Source organism: Oryza sativa, chromosome 3, assembly GCF_034140825.1.
Source record: "Oryza sativa Japonica Group chromosome 3, ASM3414082v1".
NCBI classification, from domain to species: domain Eukaryota; kingdom Viridiplantae; phylum Streptophyta; class Magnoliopsida; order Poales; family Poaceae; genus Oryza; species Oryza sativa.
In genome coordinates this window covers 8356444-8378734 of record NC_089037.1, presented here as the reverse complement: position 1 = coordinate 8378734, position 22291 = coordinate 8356444, and the positions used below count along the sequence as shown (strand labels likewise).

General features: G+C 47.3%; 3 protein-coding genes and 1 pseudogene across 3 annotated transcripts; 3 read left to right on the top strand and 1 right to left on the bottom strand.

Annotated features, from left to right (window-relative positions):
- The first annotated feature begins 53 nt into the window (after positions 1-53).
- LOC4332300 (vacuolar protein sorting-associated protein IST1) lies at positions 54-1353 on the top strand. Its single transcript, XM_015774612.3, has 4 exons — positions 54-405; positions 503-606; positions 694-859; positions 957-1353. The coding sequence occupies exons 1-4, from the start codon at positions 229-231 to the stop codon at positions 1089-1091; spliced, it is 582 nt and encodes a 193-aa protein (XP_015630098.1). The 5' UTR covers positions 54-228; the 3' UTR covers positions 1092-1353.
- Positions 1354-4818: 3465 nt separating this feature from the next.
- LOC107275618 (uncharacterized) lies at positions 4819-6066 on the top strand. The gene is given in 5 exon segments (XM_026024377.2): positions 4819-5125; positions 5214-5317; positions 5406-5571; positions 5667-5688; positions 5691-6066. Coding segments are annotated over 5 exon segments (579 nt in total). The 5' UTR covers positions 4819-4948; the 3' UTR covers positions 5801-6066.
- A 270-nt stretch (positions 6067-6336) lies between these two features.
- On the bottom strand, positions 6337-7399 carry LOC112938326 (uncharacterized; annotated as a pseudogene).
- A 9669-nt stretch (positions 7400-17068) lies between these two features.
- Positions 17069-21329, top strand: LOC4332299 (uncharacterized). The gene is made up of 5 exons (XM_015773750.3): positions 17069-17359; positions 19419-19492; positions 19630-19709; positions 20460-20611; positions 20902-21329. The coding sequence occupies exons 1-5, from the start codon at positions 17155-17157 to the stop codon at positions 20970-20972; spliced, it is 582 nt and encodes a 193-aa protein (XP_015629236.1). The 5' UTR covers positions 17069-17154; the 3' UTR covers positions 20973-21329.
- The last annotated feature ends 962 nt before the right edge of the window (positions 21330-22291 follow it).

Genomic DNA, 22291 nt, shown 5'->3' with positions numbered 1-22291 from the left:
TGAAGCAACAAACACAAAAGTTAAACTACCCAGAACAGAAGCAACATGGCCCTACAAAACCCTTGCCCCTTCATGCAGACTTCCTCCATCAGCTCACACAAGCAACTCGCATTCTCCTCCTCCTTCCTTTCCCCCACGCAAAGGAACTGACCATACAACTGATAAGGTCGGAGTTCATATAACCAACAGCCTAGGACAGGAACGCCGCCGAGAACCGATAACTTAACAATGGGGTTCCTCCATCGGAAGACCTCCAAGCAGACGAGCAAGCTCAAGACCCTCCTGGGGCTCGCCGTCTTGCGCATCGCCACCGCTCGCCGGCCCCACCTCGCTCGCAAATCCATTGCCACCGATGATGTTCGCCAGCTTCTCACCCTCGACCACCTCGATCGCGCCATCCACCGGGTAAGTGTCTACGACCTTCTCTGATGAAGAGAGGGATCCACATTGCTCCAAGGCGAGGCGTGCTAATGCCAGCAATGTCTTGATTTTCTCCTCACAGGCAGAGCAGGTCATAGCGGAGGACAACATGTTGGAGGCGTTCGAAATGATAGAGATGTATTGCAAGCGACTCATCGAGCATGCTGCGAAGCTGGACAAGCCTGGGTACATACATTTCATTTCTTCACACTTGACTTGATCGCGTCCTTGTCTCTTTTCCGGTCACATGACAATTCTATTTGGTGTGTCCAGGGAGTGCACCGATGAGATACGAGAGGCTGCCGCGTCGGTCATGTTCGCCGCCGGTTGGTGCAGCGAATTGCCGGAGTTGCTGTTCGCGCGCACCATCCTTGCGGATAAGTTTGGCAGCGACTTCACCGAGGCGGCCAAGGACGGCACCGGAATCGTCGATCCCATGGTACTAGATAGCATATACTATCCATTCATTTCACGAGTCAATGATTTGTATTTGGAAAGATGGAGGAATGGAGAGTTAACAAAGTTGGGTCTTGCAGTTGGTGTGGAAGTTGTCCAGTGATGCGAAAAGCATGGAGCTAAAGAGGAAGGTGACGAAAGAGATAGCCATGGAGAACAACATCATAGTGGACTTCTCTGAGCTCCAAGATGCGATCAAGGATGAAGAAGACTGATACCATCGGGAGCTTGAGCACAACACATCATGCTAGAACAACTATGGGAGCTCAGAGTACTCAAGACGACAACCCTGTTTCTAACTCTGATGGATCTTATTAGTGTATATCACAAGTCAGGTGGGGAAGCACCGGTGCTCACAGGAAGCTATACTTCCTTTGATACCAGCTCAAAAATGTAAAAAAAAACTAGGTGCTGTGTGTGCACTCCAAGATTACCAAGCTGTGAATATACATGTGGATGTCCACCCGTTTTTTACATGTCATCTGAATGGTTATGATATTTTTTTTAAAAAAAATAACATGATAGGTTAATATGTAATATATCATCTCACAAACATGCAAGTTCAAATTCGATTTCCACAAGTTGTAACAAAAACAACAAATTTGACTGTAAATATACATATACTAGTTAAAGTTTAATTTGTTATTTTTGTTATAGCTTGTAGGAGTCAAATTTGAACTTGCATGTTTGTGAAATGATATATTACATATTAACCTATGTTACAATTTTTTTTTTGAAATTTTTTCATAATCATTTAGGTGACATGCAAGAAACGGGTGGACGTCCACCCGAGAGATTAGAATCCATCTCCCTGTGTAAATTGCAAATACAGATCAGACAAAGTACACACGTATTTATCGTTGCAGTTACAGTGCCTCTTTTTTACCCTTCAAATTGTGCAAACTTTTAGTTTGTGCAGAGTATATACTGAAGATTTAAATGATGTCTGCTATAATATATGTATGATGAACATTTAAACGATACTTGTAACAATTACATATGGTGTTCCTTAGCTCCAATTAGTGGAGGATGAATGTGCTCTACAGTTTAGCCAGAGGTTCCGACGTTTGGTCGTCAAAATAATGTGGATTTCTTTATGAATTACTCCTTCCATTTAATATTATAAGTAGCTTTTGATTTTTTAAATCAAACGCTTTAAAAGTTTGACCAAGTTTATAGAAAAATATAACAACACTTATAGCACCAAATTAGTTTCATTATATCCAACATTGAACATATTCTGGTAGTTTTTTTGTTTTGTGTTGAATATATTGCTATTTTTTTATAAACTTAGTCAAAATTAGAGAATTTTGACTTAAAAAAAATAAAACGAATTAAAGTATGAAAAAGAGGTAGTGCAGTATCGCAGCTGGCTTTCTACAAAGGCACAGAAGCATAGGGATAAAAACCACATAAGAAGGTTAAGCAAAGATGTGGAAATATGGTGCTACGAGAATAACATGGTTTCTCTGCATAAAGAAGGGGCCACCCACTATTCTACACTCATATCTATGGTACTAAACAAGCATGATTCTGTAGTACTTGGTGTCATGCATTTTGACAGAATATGAAAAAGTCTGAATTACACCCCTAAATTATTGCATCGGTCCGATTTACACCCGCGAACTACAAACCAGACATTTTGTGTACCGAATTCTTCAAACCGGACAAATACTAAAAACTATTTTGAGTTGTTTTCTGCACAAACTAGTACACACGTGGCATTCCAACTGAAAAAATAAAGAAAGCAACAGTGGGCCCACATGTCATATCTCTCCCTCTATCTCTCTCTCGACCTCAGATGTAGCGATGAAGGAAGGGAAGTAACTCGACGACAACTTTTCGATCTAAACCTCACCAGCGCCGCTTCCATGCGTTGAGTCCAAGCGCCGCTGCGGCAAAATCGCCCAATTCACTATCTTTTGCAATGTACTAGCATGTCAACAAAGAGCAAGAAGCAGTAGCAATGTACTAGCATGTCAACCAATCTTTTGGTTTCCGCGGAGCCAATTCCTCTTCTTCGTATCTGAAAACGGCAAGGAGGACACCGCCTGGTGTCCTGAAACAGAAGCAGCAAGAGCAAGGCAACAAAGCCAACAAGGCAGGAGTAGAAGGCCTTGGCAACAAGTATATAAGCAGCGGGTGCAACCATGTCACTTGCAGCTACGGCCAACATCGTCTCTGCCTCTCCGGTGAGCCAACTAATTAATAAGCTTCTTCCTCCTTCACGATTGAGTATTTGAGCTTAGCTAGCTCACTAGATGGCAATGCTGGATGCAGCTACACGTGCGGCAGCACAATGACGGGAACGATGTACCTGCACATCTGCAACCAGAAGGCACTGACGACCCGTGGTCAGATCTAGTTGTGTACCTGCCTTCCTGGCCAGTGAGCACGACGGCGCCCCCTTCTCTAGCTCTGTCCGCTAGGCGCCCCTCCTCGAGCCTCGGTGTTAGACTCCTGCTACCGCGCCGCTGCTCGCTAGCGTCGTCACTCGCGGGACTTCGCCGTGGACACCCATGACCCACTACCTCCCTGCCCTCCCATTTTCTCTCTTGGGCTGTGAAGAAAAAAATAGAGAAGATAGAGCTATCAAGGAATTTTTTTTGAACTTTTTAATTTTAAAAATAAACCCTTTCAAAACTTATTTATAAGATATGAACCTTTCAGCCAAGCCAGCCAGACTGGCGTGGTAAAACAACATTGTCATGCCGGTCTAGATGGCGTGGCAGTGTTATTTGGTCACGACGGTACAAAACTGTCACGCTTGTTGCGTGTGGCATGTCAGTGTTGTTTTGCCACTCTAAGCGGGCTGGCATGGCCAAAAGATTCAGATTTTGAAAATAATATTTTGAAGGGTTTATTTTAAAATTAAAAAATAAAAATGTTCAAAAAAATAAAAAAAAATCGATGTCAAGTGGGCCAACTGTCATGTAGATTAAAAAAAAAATTAATCGCCGCGTCTGATGCCACATAAGATCAAATCCAATTTGTATTGGGATAGGGGGTTATTGGTCCGATTTGAAGAGTTGAGTGGGTAGAATTTTTGGTTTTATAGTTTAGAGGTGTAAATTGAACCGTCGCAATAATTCAACAAGGTAATTAATTCGGAGTTTTTCTCAACAAAATACTACTATCTCAGGGGATCTTTCTTCAGCTCCTAGACAATTCACCATGCTAGAGTAATGTCAAGGGGTTTTTATTTCCAAAAGTTGCACTTAGTATATAGTACATACACGATCTATTCTAGCCTCCTTGCAAGGAAAGTAGCAAGTTGCTCAAGCTCTACACGGCTTGGTTACACAAGGGGAGATGGGTGTCGTGTTCGATGAGAGCGACGAGGAAGTGTAGGGCGTCGCCTGGACTCCGCAGTTGTGTCGGCCTCCTTACATGAGGGCCTCCATGATGGGCATAAAATACTTAACAACCCTGGTTAATCGCTAAGAAGAATGCACTTGTCTGAGCTCCCGAAGACTACAATGGCTTGCTTATTTGCCAAGAGCTGGATACTAAGCCCGCCGTTTAGCAGCCGAGGTTGTGAGCATGCATGACAGCATGACTGCGTTCGTCTTCGCTATGCCATCTCAAAAATCGTTCTCATCCAGCACAAGTTCTGCATCCTCCAATATCAGGCATCGTGTTTTCCCTGGGTAATGCATGTTCTTCGTGTTTATCTCTGGTGAAATTTTTTGCACGTTTGGCTTGCAGTTTTCTCATAGCATTGTGCATGCTTTGCTCATTGTCATTATCTAGGAATGCCGCACGTGATGCCCACCCCCCATTTTCCATATGCAAGAAAGGAGTTCAGCAGTTCATGTACACCGAAGTGAAGCAACGAGCACAAAAATTAGACTCCCCAAAATAGAAGCAGAATGGCCCTACAAAATCTTTGCCCCTCAACGCAGACTTCCTCATCAGCTCACACAAGCAACTCGCATACTCCTCCTCCTTCCTTTCCATCACGCAAAGGAACTGCCCATACACAGTTGCCAAGGTTGGAGTTCGTAGCCAAACGTCGAAGCCAACAACCTACTAACCTAGTACAAGAACACCGACGAGAACCGACTTAACAATGGGGTTCCTCCATCGGAAGACCTCCAAGCAGACGGGCAAGCTCAAGACCCTCCTAGGGCTCGCCATCTCACGCATCGCTGCTGTGCGCCGGCCTCGCCTAGCTCGCAAGTCCATTGCCACCGATGACGTTCGCCAGCTTCTCACCCTCGGCCACCTCGATCGCGCCATCCACCGGGTAAGTATCTACGACCTGTTCTGATGAAGAGAGGTTGCTCCAATGCAAGCCATGCTAATGCCAGCAATGTCTTGCTCTCTCCTCACAGGCAGAACAAGTCATAGGGGAGGGCAACATGTTAGAGGCGTTCGAAATGATAGAGATGTACTACAAGCGACTCATCGAGAATGCTGCAAAGCTGGACAAGCCTGGGTACATACATTTCATTTCCTCACACCAGACTTTATCGCGTCCTCTATCTCTTTTCCGGTCACATGACAATTGTATTTGGTGTGTACAGTGAGTGCACCGAGGAGATACGTGAGGCGGCAGCGGCAGTCATGCTTGTCGCCGGTTGGTGCGGCGAATTGCCGGAGTTGCCGTTCGCGCGCACCATCCTCGCGGACAAGTTTGGCAGTGACTTCGCTGAGGCGGCAAAGGACGGCACCGGCATTGTTGATCCAATGGTACTAGATAGCATATATTGTCCAGTCATTTCACAAGTCAATTTTGCAGTTGTAAAGATGGAAGAATAGAGAGCTAACAAAGTTGGATCTTGCAGTTGGTGTGGAGGTTTTCTGGCAATTGAACAGCATGGAGCTGAAGAAGAAGGTGACCAAAGAGATCGCCATGGAGAACAACATTGTAGTGGACTTCTCTGAACTCCAAGATGCGGTCAAGGATGGAGAAGACTGATGCCATGGGGAGCTTGAGCACAACACATCATGCAAGAACAGCTTGGACGGAAGATCATAGTACTCAAGACGACGACCGTGTTTCTGTCTCTGATTAATATCTTATTACTGGTCATTGAAACTTAGGGTGGGGAAGCAACGGTGCTCACGAGAAGATAAACTTGCTCTGAGACCATCTCAAATTGTAACAACTAACTATGATTGTACATGTGAAAAAGTGTAAATTACTAACAAATCAAACAGTGCACACGCAGATTTCTTGTGGCAGTTGTACAATGCCTCTTTTATTTTCCCTTCAAATTGTGCAAACTTTTATTCTTGAAAAAGAGAAATTGGTCCAAAGTGACTTAGTGACTTATCAAGTTTGCACCACAGTATATATTGAAGATTTAAACGATCTCTGAAAAATATCTGTAGGATGAACCTCTGAACTTTTTTTTTTTTGACTAAGAACCTTTGAACTATCTTTGTAGAAATTTTATATGGTGCTCGCCTAGTTCCCATTAATGGGGGGATGAAATTGCCCTAATAGTCTAATTTAGCTAGAGGTTCCGACTTATCATAAGATGTTTGGTAGTCAAACTAAATGCGGATTTTTTTATGAATTTTCACTGGTGGCAACCTACAAAGGCACAATAGCATAGGACTAAAAGCCACAGAAGAAGGCGAAGCAAATATTTGGAGATGTGATGCTACAAGAATAACATGGTTTCTTTCAATCAAGGGCAACCCACTATTCTGTACTCATATCTATTGTACCAAGGAAGCATGATTTTTGCAGTAGTGCAATTACTTGGTGGCATACATGCTGACAAAATACTACTATCTTAGGGGATATTTCTTTAGCCCCTTGACAATTCACCGTGCTAAGACCAATTTGCTAGAGTTATGGTCTAGGGGTTTTGATCTCCAGAACTCACGCTTAGTACATATGCAATCTATTCTAGCCCCTCACAAGTAAAGTATCAAGGAGTTCTACACAACCGCAGCTTGTTTGGGTTTTAAAGTTCAAGATTTGGGAAACCATGGGGCATGGCATGTTGAACACAAGAGACCAGAATCGTGGAATTGACTAATTTATTGAACTCAAAGTAACATGTCATTGGAAATTATCCAGCAAACATAATACCATTTCAGTTTTAATCGCACCAATTTCCCTCGAACCTATCACATGATGATATAAACAATGCAGAAAGAAATCCTTAGTAAGAGGAGAGCAAGCAAGGGCACGAAACCTCTCTCGTCGATCACTGTAGCTTCATCTCCATGATGCTCTTGGCCTTTGGGGCGTACAGAGAGTACACCACCGCATGCCGTTTTGCCACATCCAGCTGCTTCTTCCCGTCCGCGAACGCCGTCGCCAAGGGCACGGTTCTCGCAGAAGGCATCCGCTGCACACGGCAGCGCGTGTACTCGTGGATGTTGTAGTTGGATAACTGCCATGCCATGCGGAGGAAGGGTCAGAGCCTCCGATCTCGTCGGTGTTGCCACCACCGCCGCTACCATGGATGCGCTTCCTCGCGGATGCTTTTTGTACGCTAGAGAACGGAGTAGAGAAGAGCTCTCCTGAATCCAGAAAGATGCTTGGGCTAATGCCTAATGGGCTAGGCGCCTAAGCGCGGAGACGAGCTAAAACAATGCTTTTTTGTCAATTTAACACATCCACCCTCATGGAGAATCCTATTATGAATTGGACCCTTAGAGTGTCTAATGTCAATGTGCATGTCCATTGTCAAAGTGTCAGTGCCAAATCAAATCAAGAGTCATTAATCAGTTCAAAATGCCGTTGTGATTTGACCTTTTGTCCGTAGTAGGTCAGTTCAAACGATAATACTTTTCTACACATAAGAAAATAGTGAAACCATGAATTGGAAGATTATTTACTTTGCTCCATATAAAGTTAAATGATGGACAACACAGATAAAGATAATTAAAAGTTGTATAAACACATATCAACATAGATATTATAATCTTCCAAACACATATATTATTTTTTTTGCTTATTAACTACAACAAAAATTTAAAGTTTGAAACTTAAATTTAGAATTGAAACTTAAACCGAATTACCTCTCTAAACTCAAAAACCAGACATCGTTCACCTTAAACTTTCAATACCGGACAAATTACCCCCCTCGACCCAATCTAGAGCGGTTTTGTCCTACTATCACTCTATCTCTTTCTCCTCTTCCTCTCTCTTGCGCGCAACAGCAGGCGGGCAATGGGCTGCGGCGTGGGACGCAGAGGGGGCGGCACGTGCGGGGCACGGAGGTGGCGCGCGCGGCGGCACGGAGGCCTGCTCCCTCATCGCTGCCGATGCCGCCCTCCTCCACGGCATCGTCGGTCGCCCGCTCCGCCTCCACCTCAGCCTCAGCCGCCCACCGCCCGGGAAGCTCCACCTCCGCCTCCGCCTCAGCCTCAGCTGCCCGCCGCACGGGGAGCTCTGCCTCCACCGCCGGCCGCCCGCTCCGCCTCAGCCGCCCACCAATGGTCGTCCGCCACCTAGCCCCAGCGTGAGAGAGATGGAATGGGTTGAGAAGAGGTATGACATGTGGGCCAGGGATTTTTTTTTTTTGGCTGATTGGATTGCAACGTTGGCGTCACGTGTGCAAGGTCAAGTCAAAACCACTCAAAACAATATTCGGGGGCTTATTTGTCCGGTTTCAAAAGTTGAGGGTGTAGAATGTTTGGTTTTCGAGTAGAAGGGTGTAATTCGGTCGACCACGATAGTTCAGGGGGTAAATCGTACTTTTTTTCCTTTTTAATTTGCTAAGAACATATATACAAAGTTTTGTTTTTTTACACCTTATCAGCCATAAAGCAAACGACTTAACTGTGGATCATCATGGAACATGCTTTATATAATTGATTATTTTATGCACTCGATAATACATGATCTTTAATTCGATCAACGATTTGGAATAGTAACATACATGATGGAGTTCAAAAAAAGTCAATACACATCGAATGAATGTGCTAATATTTTAACTTTTTTACATCTTTATCTAAATCTTAGAAGCAACCATACTGCGATATTTTGGCCGGCCCTGTTTTGTAACTCTCCGCTTTTCGTGAGACGTTAAAAACTAATTCGGCAAAATCCTAATTGCGAAAATTTTCGTTCTTTGTGTGAGAGTCTAAGTCGTGCCAGGATCTCAATTCAATCCCGTTGTTCCCTCTCATCGAAATCAAAATCCTCCACCTCGTAATTCCTCCTTCGACTCAAATCTCCAAATCAAATTCCGAAATTCAATCGCGTCCTTTGAATCCTCGGCAGATACTCGCTCCCAATTCCGAAAAATATCAAACCCTACCTTGAGTCTTCCTTGATTCCTCCCTGAAACCTCGAGTTCGAATATCGAATTTGAATCCAAATACAAACTCCAATTCTCTCCAAATCAGCTTTCCCTGCAAAAGTCTATTTTACCTCCCTCGGGTGTTGTGGGCCGTTTTCCCCCCTTAGCTGTCACACCCCGAAGTTTTCCTCCCTGGTCAAAATTGTAAATTCCAAATGACCCCAAGAAAATGCAGAGGAAATCAGGAGAAAACCCTAAGAAGGTAATGCAAATAATAATCGGAATTGACATGTGGAATTTTTCTTGAGTTCTACATGTCGAAATTCATTAACAGGATTTTTAGTGGAATTTTCAGAGCCCTAGAAATAATTTTAACCAATTAAAAATCACTAAAGTGCAATTGTTAATTCCAGGGAAAATTCTTTTCCTTTTTCTTTTTCTTTTCCCTCCCTTTTTCCCTCCTTTTTCCTTTTCGGATGGGCCGCCGGCCCATTCCCCTCCTTCCTCCCCCTCCTCCTTGCTGGGCCGGCCGCAGGCCGAGGCCCAGCCTGGCAGCCGCCGCCCGCCTCCTCTCTCGGGGTCGCCGACAGGTGGGGCCCACCTGTCGGGTCCGTCCCCCACCTCCCGCCGATCCCGCTCGCGCGCCACCGCCGCAACCGACGCCGCGCCCACGCCTCCGCCTCTCCCGGGCCACGTCGGCCACGCCCGCGCGTGCGCCGCCTTCCCCGCGCCCGTTCCCCTCCCTCTCCCGCTCGTGCCGCGCCCGAGATGGCCGGGATTCGAAAACCGAATCCCGCCTCTCTCTCCTCCCCACTCCCCCACGTCGGCCGTCGAATTCCGCCGCTCCCGGCCACGTCCGACCCCCTCTCCCCCTATTTAAGCATCGCCGGCGCCCCCTCTCTCTTTTTCCCCATTTCGCCGACCCCTCTCGAGCTCCCCATCGCCTCCGCGCCGTGCAACCACCCGCCGCCGCCGCTTTTGCTACTCCAGCCGCCGCTAGCCGCCGCTAGGCTCGCCGCCGTCTCACGCCGTCGCCGCCGTTAGCTTCGCGTGGCCGAGGTCCACCTCGTCCGCCCCTCCTCCGTCGAGGTTCGTCGCCGGAGCCCTCATCTCCACGCGCACGGGTGAGCGCCACCTCTACCGCCGCCTTCGGCCATGGATCCCGATCGCCATGGTTCACCTCTCTCTCTCTAATTCCTCTCTTCTCCTTCCTTAGGGCACGCCGGAGCTCGTCCGCTAGCCGACGCCGTCCTCCCGTGGCTTGCCGTCGCCGTCCGCCATCGCCTTCCTCCGCGCCGGCCACCCTCGGTGAGGCATCCCCTCCTTCCTTTTCCCCTTCCTCTCCTCCTAAGAGCCGCTAGCCGCCGCTCTCCGCCGCCCCACGATCGCCGTCGGTCGTCGCTTTGCGCCGCCGCCGCATGCGCGCCGCCGCCGTGTGAGCGCCGCGCCGCCGGCGCCATGGTCGCCGCCGTCTCGCGCCGCGCCCGCGCGCCCCGGCCGCGAGGTCCCGCGCCGCCGTCCGATCTACCCTTGGGTAGATCGGGGCCGTCGGATCGGCCGCCACGTGGCGCCGCCGCCCCTCCTTTTCCCCGGGTCGCTGACCGGTGGGCCCGCGCGCCGCTACCCCCTTCCTCTCTCTCCCATGTCGCTGACCGGTGGGTCCCGCATGTCGGCGCCGCGCCGCCCCGCGCTGACGTCAGCCCTGGTTAATATTGCGCAATAAATTATTTAAGGATTTCTTTTATAGTAATAAACACAGTGAATCTTCTAAAATTCATAACTAATTCATCCGAGCTCCGTTTAATCCCATTCAAGTCTCAGTAAATCAAGAAAAATGTGTAGAATCCATTAAAAATGGTTTTGTTCTCTGTTTCAGTAGTCTTATAGCCTGTTTGCAATGTTTGCTTTGTATGTCGCTAGATTCCGGTTCCTTCGACGCTCCGGTGTACTTCGAGATAGTCGCCGAGGTTCCTCCAGCAGCAGAGCAAGGCAAGTCATGCTTGTCACTTGAACATGTTGATCCTATATTGCAAATGCTCTATTGTTTTCTTTCAAATATTGCATTGTTTTATAATATCACTATGGGATGGATACCTATTGTTACAGCCATGCTTTTGGATATCATGCTCCTTTGTTAGCTTGGGTTATAACATGATTAGATTTTGGACTAGGACTTGCTTAGCCATGCTTAGTTCAACTAGCACACATTGGGGATCTCATTTAAAACCTAGACTATAGTTTTATTTGATAATGTTGGTTTAATACCACCGCTCTGGTGTTGGTTAATTAAAATGAACCACATGGTGGGCTGTGGGTGCATGGTTTTGCTAGTCGCACCCATGGCAGTTAAGGACCGGTTCGCGGGATGCCCTGGAAGAATTTACCGTGCTTACCACAAGCCAGCGTGGGCAACGGCTGGGCTTGTAGTGTAGCTTTCCTCTAGCCGACGCATCCAGGCAAGGGTGGGCGTGATGGAGTTTGGATGGGCCCTGCGACGGCTTATGCGGCTTCCGGATTCACCTAGGCACGAGAGGGGACTGCCCGCTGCCTTGCGAGGAGTGGGGGTGAAACCTGAGGTGTGGTGTGCTTGGTTAGAGGGGGTTATGCGAAGGGTCCTGTCACGGCCTCTTTCCGGTATGTCGTGGTGACATGTCGGCGCACGGAAACGTGTCGTGGGGCTGTGTCTTGTGGGTACAGTTGTACACCTCTGATCAGAGTAAAACTATTCGAATAGCCGTGCCCGCGGTTATGGGCGGTCAACCAGATTCACCGTGATTAGTCTCACCCTAGTGTAATCTGTAGAACTTGGATAGTTTAGGTGGATGGTTGGGCCTGTCGCAACGTGGGTTAGCGTTGGACAGTGGATGTTAATACTGCTTAATTATTACAACTGTTTTCGCATTAAATTCCTGTTTATAAATGCCAGTATTTATGCAAATGAACCACTCTAGCTCTCCTTTGTTAATTCCCTGCATCATACCCCCATTCCGGTATGACTTGCTGAGTACAGTGGGTAGTACTCAGTCTTGCTCTACTTTTCCCCCCAACCTCAGAGCTCGAGTATGTGTCCGATGGCGGGTTCTCCGAGGAGTAGGCTTCGTCCGTGCCGTCGAGGATGCCTGTGGAGTGGTGTTCCCGCTGCCGTTCAAGTCAAGGCTTAGCTCCAGTTTCTTTTGTTTTTCCGCTGCATTTCTGTAAGACTTTATAATGTTTGTAAGACGTGGATCTGTATGTCAACATTGTCGTTTGTGTACCCCGGCTGGTCCTGGACGGGGATTTTAATGCACATTCTGCTTGGGATTCCATCCGGGAATTTCTGGGCGTGACATTAGCCCACCTCCCTCTCTCAGCCGTTTCTCCTCCCTCAGCCTCGCACGTGCGTTGCACGCGCCGAGCCGAACCGAGAGAGAGCTCTCTCGCTCTCTCGTTCTTTCTCTCTCCCATCTTCGCTCTCTCTCTCTGCTCACTCCCCTCCCGGCGCCGATTCCCGCCGCCGCCTCTGAATTCCGCCGCGCCCTCGCGTCGCGCACGCTCTCGCCCGCGCGTGGCAGACCGCCCGGTCGTCGCCGCGTCAGCCCTGGCCGCCTGCGCCGCGCAGCCGCCCATGCCGCCCTGCCGCTCGCCCCCACCCTGTGCGCGCGTGCGTCCAAGACGTGGAGGCAGCGCGTCTCTCTGCCTCACGCGCTCTCCTCTCCCTCTCCCATTCCCCGTTTCGGCAAGAACAGAGCTCCCTTTTCCCCCTCCTTTTTCCATTTTGCCCGACACCGCCCGTGACCGCCTGCCGCCGCCTGGACCACGGGCGTGACCGCCAGCTCCTCTCCTTGACCGCCTCTCCCGAGTCGGTTCCTTCCCCTCGAAGCTCCTCACCCGGCCACCTATAAAACCCGAGCCCGTCCCATCGAATCCTCTTCTCGTTTCACTTCCATCACCGCCGCGCTATTGTTGTTGCTCGCTCCGCTCTCGCCGTCGCCGTTCGTCGCCAAGCACTGGGGAGGCCGGTGCGTGCGAGGACGTGTGACGCGGGACTCCGAGCACCCCCCTTCTTCCCCTTCCCCGGCCTGAGAACGGAGAACTCACTCCCGCACCGTCGGCCACTCGTCACCGTGCCGTCCCGACTCGGTAGTGACTCCCTTCATTCTCCTTCCTCGTTCTCCCTCGCCCTCTCTAGCTTGCGTGGTAGCTCTACTAGCCCCTCGAACGCGCGTAGACACCGCCTCGAGCTCCGCCGCCGCTCGGCATGGCCTCCCGCCATTGCCGCCGGCTTCCGGAGGCCGCCGCCGTCGCTAGCCCTCCTCGGTGCTCCTCCGTCCCATCCGATGCCGGAAACGGATTTCTTGAACCCCGGACACGCTCCCACCGCCTTGAATTGAATCCCCGTCACCCCTCCGCCGTTTCCCCCTTTTCCCGCCACCGGCGTGCGCCGCCGTGATTCGTCGTCGTCGGCCCCTCCTCGAAGGATCCGAGCCGTTGGCTCAACCCCTCTCGTGCTCCCCTTTGTACCGGTGAACTCCCTCTCGATCGAATCGCTGCGTCGTGCTCCAGTGAAACCCCGCCGTCGGCCACCGTTGGTTGGAGCTCCTGTTCTTCTTCCTCCTCTCTCCCGGCCCGCGTGGCTGCCACGTAGGCGCCACGTCGGCGCCACCTCGACGCGACCGGGTCAAAGCTGACCTCGGTCAGCCGCCTCCCTCCGTCCCCCACCCTCGCGCGCGGTCCACGGAGAGCCAACATGCTGCGCGTGGGCCCGCCGCACACCGCGTCCACCCGCGGGCCGCGCGTGGACCGCTTCCCCCCCGAACCCTAGCGCCACCCTCGCATGCGCCCATCCCACCGTGGGCCGTATCACCGACAAGTGGGCCCCACCGGGACCCCGCGCGGTGGAATCGGTCCACCGGGCCGTCTCTCTCTCCCCCGCGCCCCCTCTGTTGGGCCGCCTCCCCGTGGCCGCGCCCGGCCCAATGGCTCGGCCGAGCCTCCTTCAACCCTTTGGGCCGCACCAATGCCACCCGAGAAAAGTCCAAATCACATCCCTCATCCCTTTAATTTTCCAAGGGATTTAATAAATCCTTTTCCTTTGTTTCATAAATAAAATTCTTTATTCCAAAATTCTATGAATCATTTTCCTTTGGTCCCGCACGTCAGTGACTGTCAATAATATTCTTGAGAATATTATTTCTATAAATTCCATAAACCATTTCTCGTCTTCCAGAAATTCCAATTAAACTTCCAAAATTCATATCTTCCCAACCGCTCTTCCGATTGACTCCGTTCAACTTCTAGTAATTCCGTAAAATTGAGATCTATTTAATGGCACTATTATTCAGTCTAAATAGGGTCTTTTTCTTGGTCTTTTGTTTAGGTTTTTGTTTGTTTGCGTATAGTTGCGGTTACCGGATTTTCGCCGATCGCGGGTTTTCTCGAAGATTCGTGAAGCTCCGTGAAGACCTTGAGCAAGGCAAGTCACCCCTTCAACCAATTGCTCCTATAATTGGAAAATCATTATTATTTTGTTTGCAACTTGCATTATTAGAATCACACACTTAACTTGCTTGGCCTCGGTTTGCGTGCCAAACCGACGGACCTACCCAGTAGTCGCACTAATTCCTATAGGTTGTACTACCCTGATTCCTTGTCGCTCCACTCTTGTGGTACCTCGGTATCCGTGCTCTCTGAGCGCGTATACCAAATATCCCACATACACCGTTGATTGTCGAAAAATTGGGAAATGGGTTTGAGAAGCCTTGAAAACCCGACATGTGGTGTCGGTGTGTTTAAAAATAAAATGAATTGTGAAAACTCACGATGCGGAGGTGGTGCCTGCGTGGCGCTGTCCCGTATTCGCATATAAGGACCGATTCCTGTGGGAAACTCATCAATCATAACAAAGTGCAACCACAAGGTGGAATGGGACACCCTAGCTAAGTAACTAGTCGGTTCAGGGAAACCTCGCATGCCAATAGTTGGGGAACGCCGGGGCGGGGTCGGTTGGAGCCAACCCGGGTTCCTGGTAAGGCAAGAACGCGAAGCTTGCCAGATTACCGATCGAGGTGGTTGGAGTTTGATTTGTGAAAACTGATCTGGCCTATATTTATGTGAAGGATTTGATCCTTCTATGTGGCATGAGGTAACCCTGGGTCGGCTTGGGAAAGGCTTTGTTGCGAACCTCCGATACCGACAGGTGTTCGGAATAAGTTCGTATCTTGTGGGTAAAGTGTACCCCTCTGCAGAGGTTAACTAACTGTTCGAACAGCCATGCCCACGGTCATGGGCGGTTGTGAGGTGGTTCCCGTTGCGTAGATTTGTTTGCTTGTGCTTTGTGAAAAGTTGTTGTGTGGGAATCGTAACCAGAATCAGCCTATGTGGCAGATGGATGACCTGAGTGGTCAGAAACGAATCTGTGTGATTCGGGATGTCTGCGGGCATCATAGACTAGGCTTCCCGAGTGGAAGTGGATTGTTGTGCTGCTGGGCAGCTGGACTCTGGGAGTCCGAGAAAATGAAAAAGGCTCTGGGAGCCGATTTAATCAAGTGAAATGGCTCTGGGAGCCGAGAAGTAATGATCTGACCCGGGAGGTCGGTACATTATCAATTGAGTTGTTGAAATTTGAGACGCAAGTCTCTTTTCGACCCGAACTTAAAAAGAAATAAATCACTTAGTGATTTCAAAATGATTTCAAACAAAAGATTTACCAAAACAACCTTGCCTCTCTTCCAAACTTGCATCAAACACCTAAATTCCCGTGACTTGCTGAGTACGAAAGTACTCACCCTTGCTCTATATATGTATATATAGTTCCTCTGTCGTGAAGTGAAGATGAAGTGAAGTGAAGATTAGGGTTTCGTCCTGGTTCCCAGCCGTCGCCTGTGGTGTTGGGTGTTAGACCGTTGGTTCCGCTGCTGCTGCTATTGTTGGTGTTTGCCTCGTCCGTGTCGTCGGTTGCATTCTCGGGCTGTCTGAGCTGCAACCTAAGTTAAGGTAAATAAGTCCTCTATTTATTTTAAGGATTGCAATGATTCATATTTGTCACCGTGGGTACCAGCGCTATGTCCTGGGACTGGTATTGAGATCGCGGTTTCGTAGGAAGCGGTTCGCGCCGTTTTTCCTACGACACGCTCCTGTCAGGTGCCGTTGTACGGCAGTGCCGGATCGGGGTGTGACATATTTAGATCGTCTGGTAAAATTTTACACGCTATCACATCGAACGTTTGGACACATGCATGAAGTATTTAATACAGACGAAAAAAATAACTAATTACACAGATTGCGTGTAAATTACGAGACAAATCTTTTATGCGTAATTGCGCCATGATTTGACAATGTGTTGCTACAGTAAACATTTACTAATGTTGGGTTAATTAGGCTTAATAAATTCGTCTCGCAGTTTACAGACGGATTATATAATTTGTTTTGTTATTAGACTACGTTTAATACTTCAAATGTGTTTCCGTATATCCGATGTGACACGCCAAAACTTTACACCCATGTATCTAAACACAACCTTTATCCCGTCGATAGCGAGGCGTCTGTGATGACTTCGTCAATCTCTAGGATTTGCCGACCCAGTCTTCGAAGATGCTCATAGGGGTAGGGTTTGCGTGCGTGTGTTCACAGGGGTGAGTGTGCGTGCGTTGTGGGTGTCTTGTGTTGTACTGCGTAATTCTTAAAAAAAAATGAAACTTTTAAAAGTTTTATGTCAGCGGGTTTATTTCCAAATTCATAAAGAACTAGTACTCAAAATGTTTTGAGATGAATTATGGGGCAATGGGGCTTCTGAAGAAAATCTTTATTATTAGGGGGGTTACACTAGGCTGTGTTTAGTTCCTTTAAAAGTTAAAAGTTTGATTTGAAATTGGTACAATGTGACTGAAAAGTTATGTGTATATGACAGGTTGATGTGATGGAAAAAGTTGGAAGTTTGGATCCAAAGTTTGATCTAAACACAGCCTAGCAAAAGTGCAGAACTCCACCGTTTTTTCGGTGCCAAATAAAAAAAAAAACCCACCGTCTTCCCGTCTTCCGCTTCCTGGGCGGCGCACCGCGGTTCTTTGGCGCGTGGGGAACAACGATGAGCTCAGTCTCGGACCCCCAGGCGAACGGCGACCACCGGCCGCCGGCGGCGGAGATGGAGGACACTGGGGTGAAAGTCGAGGAGGCGGATGCGGGTGAGACGATGGAAGGCGTCGCGTCCATCGCGCTACTGCCGTCCGGCGCCATCTCCGGCCACTTCATCCGCCTCCCGGACTCCGTCTGCTACGGTCTCCACGGCACACGTATCCATCTCTCTTCGTTGCCTATTCCTGCACTTGCTGGTGCCTGATCATGGGGGGCTGGCTCTTACTGCATATTTATAGCCTGAATCGTCTGCGGTCTCACCCAAAAACCCTTTTGCTCTCACCAAAACCCTCTCTTGCTCATCGCCTAATGAGAAGCAAGTGATATACTTTTTTTTTTCTGTTGGCGAAATCTGTGTTGGAATCATTGCAAATGTCCACATTCTGTCCCAGAAGGAAAATTGATTGAAAAGATTAAGGGGGTGTTTGGGAGAGAGGGGCTAAACTTTAGCCGGGACTTATGTTGCCCCTCTCTCCCAAGCACCCCCTAAGTGTGTACAAAATGACATGACCCTTTTGCACAAGAAATTCGAGTCTTTTTATGCTATTAGAAAAATGTAGTATTGATCAGGCGGTTGGCCTTTCTTACTTACACATTGGTAATCTCCGAGGATACATGATTGCGTAGTGAAAGAAGATTACTCTGGGGGGTGTAGCTACTAAAGCAAGTAGCTGAGGAAGTTGTGGGGTTAAAGACATTGTGAGAATAGCACACTAGAACTTTTCGTTGTGGCAAGTTGTTTTTTCTTGTATTTCCTCTTTTTTTTTTCCTCTCTAATCACCGCGGGTGATTATGTACAGTTCTTCCTCTGCTTAATATAAAATCAGCTAAGGCTGACTTAGGTTTCAAAAAAAAAAAAAGTAGCCGAGGAAGTGTATAATGCAAGACATGGGTGGTGTTCTAGCTCCAGATGTTTGCAATGAAGACGACACGGCAGGAGCAGAGCACAACAGCTGGAGGAGATGATGCCTATAAGAAGAAGATAGAAGATGCTACTGATGGTTCTTTTTATCATGTTTAGCTGCTGCTTCCTGTTTTACAAACTACTGAGGCTGGAAAACTGCTTATGGATAACTGATTATTCTGGTGGTCTGGGAACTTTCCTTTTGGTCTTGTAGCAGGTTGGTAAGTTTAGTTTGGTGGTCCTTTTGCTCTTTTCCACTTTGTCAGCTGAAATAGTGGGATGGCACTATTGCAGCAGCTGATAAAGGGTAGAAAAAAGCTTTTATCTTTATTTTTGAGTAAAGTGTACGGGCGGTCCTTAAACTTGTAGTGGTGTGTCATCTAGGTCCCTAAACTCTCAAAATGCATATCCAAGTCCTAGAACTTGTCATAGTGTGTCATCTAGGTCCCAAATCACCACAACCCCTTCAGGATCCTACGTGGCGTTGATGTGGCATGCCACACGGAATGACGTGGCATCATTTTGACTGACAAATGGGTCCCGTTAAAAATTTTTCCTTTTTCTTTTTTTCTTCTCTTTTTTTCCCTTTCTTCTCCTTTCTCTATGACCCGAGCAGAAGAAAGGAAAAAAAAAGAAGAATAAGAAGAAAACGAAGAAAAATAAAAAGAAAAGAAGAAAAAAAAAGAAAATGGCACGTCATCCATGTGGCATGCCACATCAGCGCCACGTAGGATCCTAGAGGGGATGTGTCGATTTGGGACCTAGATGATACACTTTTACAAGTTCTGGGACCTGGATATGCATTTTGAGAGTTTAGGGACCTATATGAGACAACCATACAAGTTTAAGGACCGCCAATGCACTTTACTCTTCATTTTTTGCCGGATGAAACTGTGGATTCCGTTAAACTTAAATTTCTGGTAATGGAATCGGGGGAGGGGTCTCCTCCCTTGCTCAAAAGAAAAGAAGGCATAGTGAGATAAGACGTGCTAAATCGTATTAGACAATGCCCTTTACTAGCGTGTCATTCAAAAGAAAATGTGTATAAAATTGTACGACCTGTTATTATCTAGGAAATTGGGGTTTGTTTTGTGCTTTATGAAAAAAAATCATGATTAACTGCTGGTGCCTTATCGACATGTAATGGAAGCTTGAGTGATACACAGTAAGATAATATGTTCTGAGGTAGATAATATGTTCTATCTAGTATAAGAGAATCAAAGTGGGTGGAATTGTGCACCATCTGTATCTGCTAGATAGAAAAAAAAATTTAACTTACATTATTCTTTCCCTTTTCTTGTCTGTCATGTAAGCGATATCTTGTGAGAGGGAGTGCAGTCGAGGAGAAGATTACCGCCTGATAAAGCTTTCCATAATTGATTTTAAGGTGAGAAATTCTAACTTGTCCACCATCAAGCACCTACTATTTTTGTGCTATATATTTCCTTGGAGTTGGATCTATAAGAAGTATCTTTGCTCATAAGAGTTAAATATCCTCATGAAACTGCGATGCTCATTTGACAGAACAAGCGAGAGAAGGTGGCTGTGGTGGAATGCAGGGGCCATGATGCTGCTCGGTTGCAAAACATTGACCATTTGCATGGGTAACTACTTTTTGTCATGGATGGATTTCATTAGAACTAATGCAGAATTTACTATCTATCAACAATTTCTCAAATAAGAGGATTGTACTGAGATACTGTGAATACTCATTTTCTGAGGCTCTGTAGGCACATAATTGGATTACAATGAACACCAAAGCAACATACTATAGTAGCATACTTCGAATAAAACCGAGAAAAGGATAAATGGCTCATTGTACCAATTATTAGTGCTATCTTGTGTGTCTTTGTTCTCTGTTTTTCATTAAAATTTCTGTTGGATGCAACACACTGTTTCGCTGTGGCATTGGTTCTTTGTGGTACTTTTTCAAGCAACCAAAATGCTGTTAATTAATGCATAATTGCTTTGGGTCTTACTGGCATGAAGTTGGAGTTGTAGATTAATGCTGTAACACCTTTCATATTCCCAAAATGCTATGATGTGTGTTGATTGTCTTATCTTTAATCAGATATCTTTTTGAGAATGCACATAAGGATTGCACATCTTTTGTAATTAGATGTCTTGCATAAGTTCTAATGAGTAAAGGAAGTGTGAAAAAAGTAAAGAGGGGATTAAGCAGAGTGAGATCTAGGGTCTCTCTTGGTTGACTCCGGTGAATGATGGTAATGGTTAATTATAGTCTGAGGAAACTGTGGACTCGGTGCTTTTTTACTATCATTTATTTGTTTTATGCTGAGCGTGAATTTTTAATCCAACCTCAATTTTCCTGAAGGAATAAATATTTTGTGCAGTTGGGAAGATGACATTGTTGGTTTGGTTGAAAAGAAACATGGGAATCGGAAATTCTCGATCTCTTTCGAATGTGAGACACTGAAGGCTGATAAAGCTGCAGATGAGCACATTAGCAAGTATATGCCAAATCTAAGTGGAATGGATGCCATCGGTAAGCACATACCTATGTCTTTTGTTGTTTGGGGAGTGCGCAAGAGAGATTCTTGGCCTTCCACCATAGTATTTTAGTTCCTGCAGAAGTGTTGGGGACTTGGGGTTTAGTGTCAGGTTGTAGAGAGGACATGTATATCGGCACCACACTAGTAAAGGATGGATGGTTTAATTATTCCGCACCAATTTTATCATTGATCCAGCTTACATTTGAGTGCAAGTTTCCACTGTGTTCAGTGTGCAACCTGTTGAAAAATTTCTACTACTAATTCATTCTATTTTACACTGCAGTAAATATAGGGAAAATGAGTATCTCTGGCATCAATCTGGACGAGGACGACGAACCAAGTGGAGACAACTAAAAGCAGAGGCACATTTGTCATGGTGTGGTAGCAGTGGCTGGCTGGCCCTTGTTCTCCTCCCTCCTTAGCTTTTGAAACCTCGCTTTTGAAACCTCGAAGAAGGCGTGACTGTGTGGTTACCATCAAACGCCAAAATTGCATCCAAAAATTACGTATACCTTGGACAGTCGTCTGACATTCTCAGTAATCTGCTAATGTTAAGTCAATGTGGTTTGTGGAATCGTGGGCAAGATGTTTCAAGAATTCAAGTACTCCTAATCAAGTGTTTAGCGTAATGTTTGTTGCTGCATCCGACAAAAACCCTGGAGGGATTGTACACTTCGGTTTGGTTCTGGTAAGAAGTGCAGTCCTTGTCTCTGCCGCTGCCACTACTATTTGCCATGCTTGTACGGCCTCACTGAACAAAGCTTGTCTGGTTATGTGTCTTCAATTCTGTTGCGACCGTGAGCTCGTGAATGGGGTCCGGCTTAGGCCGGGGGGGCTCATCTAGCTCGTTCGGCTCGCACATGGCTTGTGCAGGACACAAAGGAACATGCGTATCTACCGAGGATTCAAGGATCAGCGGTGGTAGCAGGCTCGGATTGGACATTTTCTAATACCACGAATCTAAACAGGCTGTATATGTCGCCATGTTGGTTCTATGCTCTTATATTTTATGACGGAGATAGTAGCAACCAATCTACAGTACCAAGCTGCAACAGGAGTACTGTGCATGCTTCCGTACAACTGCTTCAACGTGTCCGTGTTACACAATAGTAAAATGCTTCTTCTCCAAGAGCACCCAAAGCATCCAATTGTTACGGAGCAATATCATCATGAAGCTTTGGCCGTTTGGTTGGTCGAAGAAAAACATGTACTTTGCTCTGGAAATCATTTGAGAATCCTGGATTGATCATTTCTTCTTCAGCCAAAAGTCAAAACTCCAAAGATATCGCGACAGATAAGCACAGAAAAGAAAAAGGCAGTAGTATGATATTTGGGCCTATGCCCACGAACAAAAGGAACAAAAGTCTAGGGGAGAAGATAAGATTTTTCAAAGCAGTGGAGCCCAGCTAAACCATAGATACCGTCCATGGGCCCCACAAAACGGAACCTGTCCCTCCCGTCCACGACATGCCTCCCACTACGCCCGCACGCACGGCAGGACCCCCCTCGATCGGATGCCACGTGTCGCGCGACACCCAAACCCACGGCCCAGATCGCTTGACCCCGTCGGAAAGGAACGGCAGAAAGGGAATGGAATTGGAACGTTTCTCTGACACGTGGGGCCCACGCTACAGTGGGGGTGGGACGCGTCGTCAGCGATTTCGTTGGCCTCG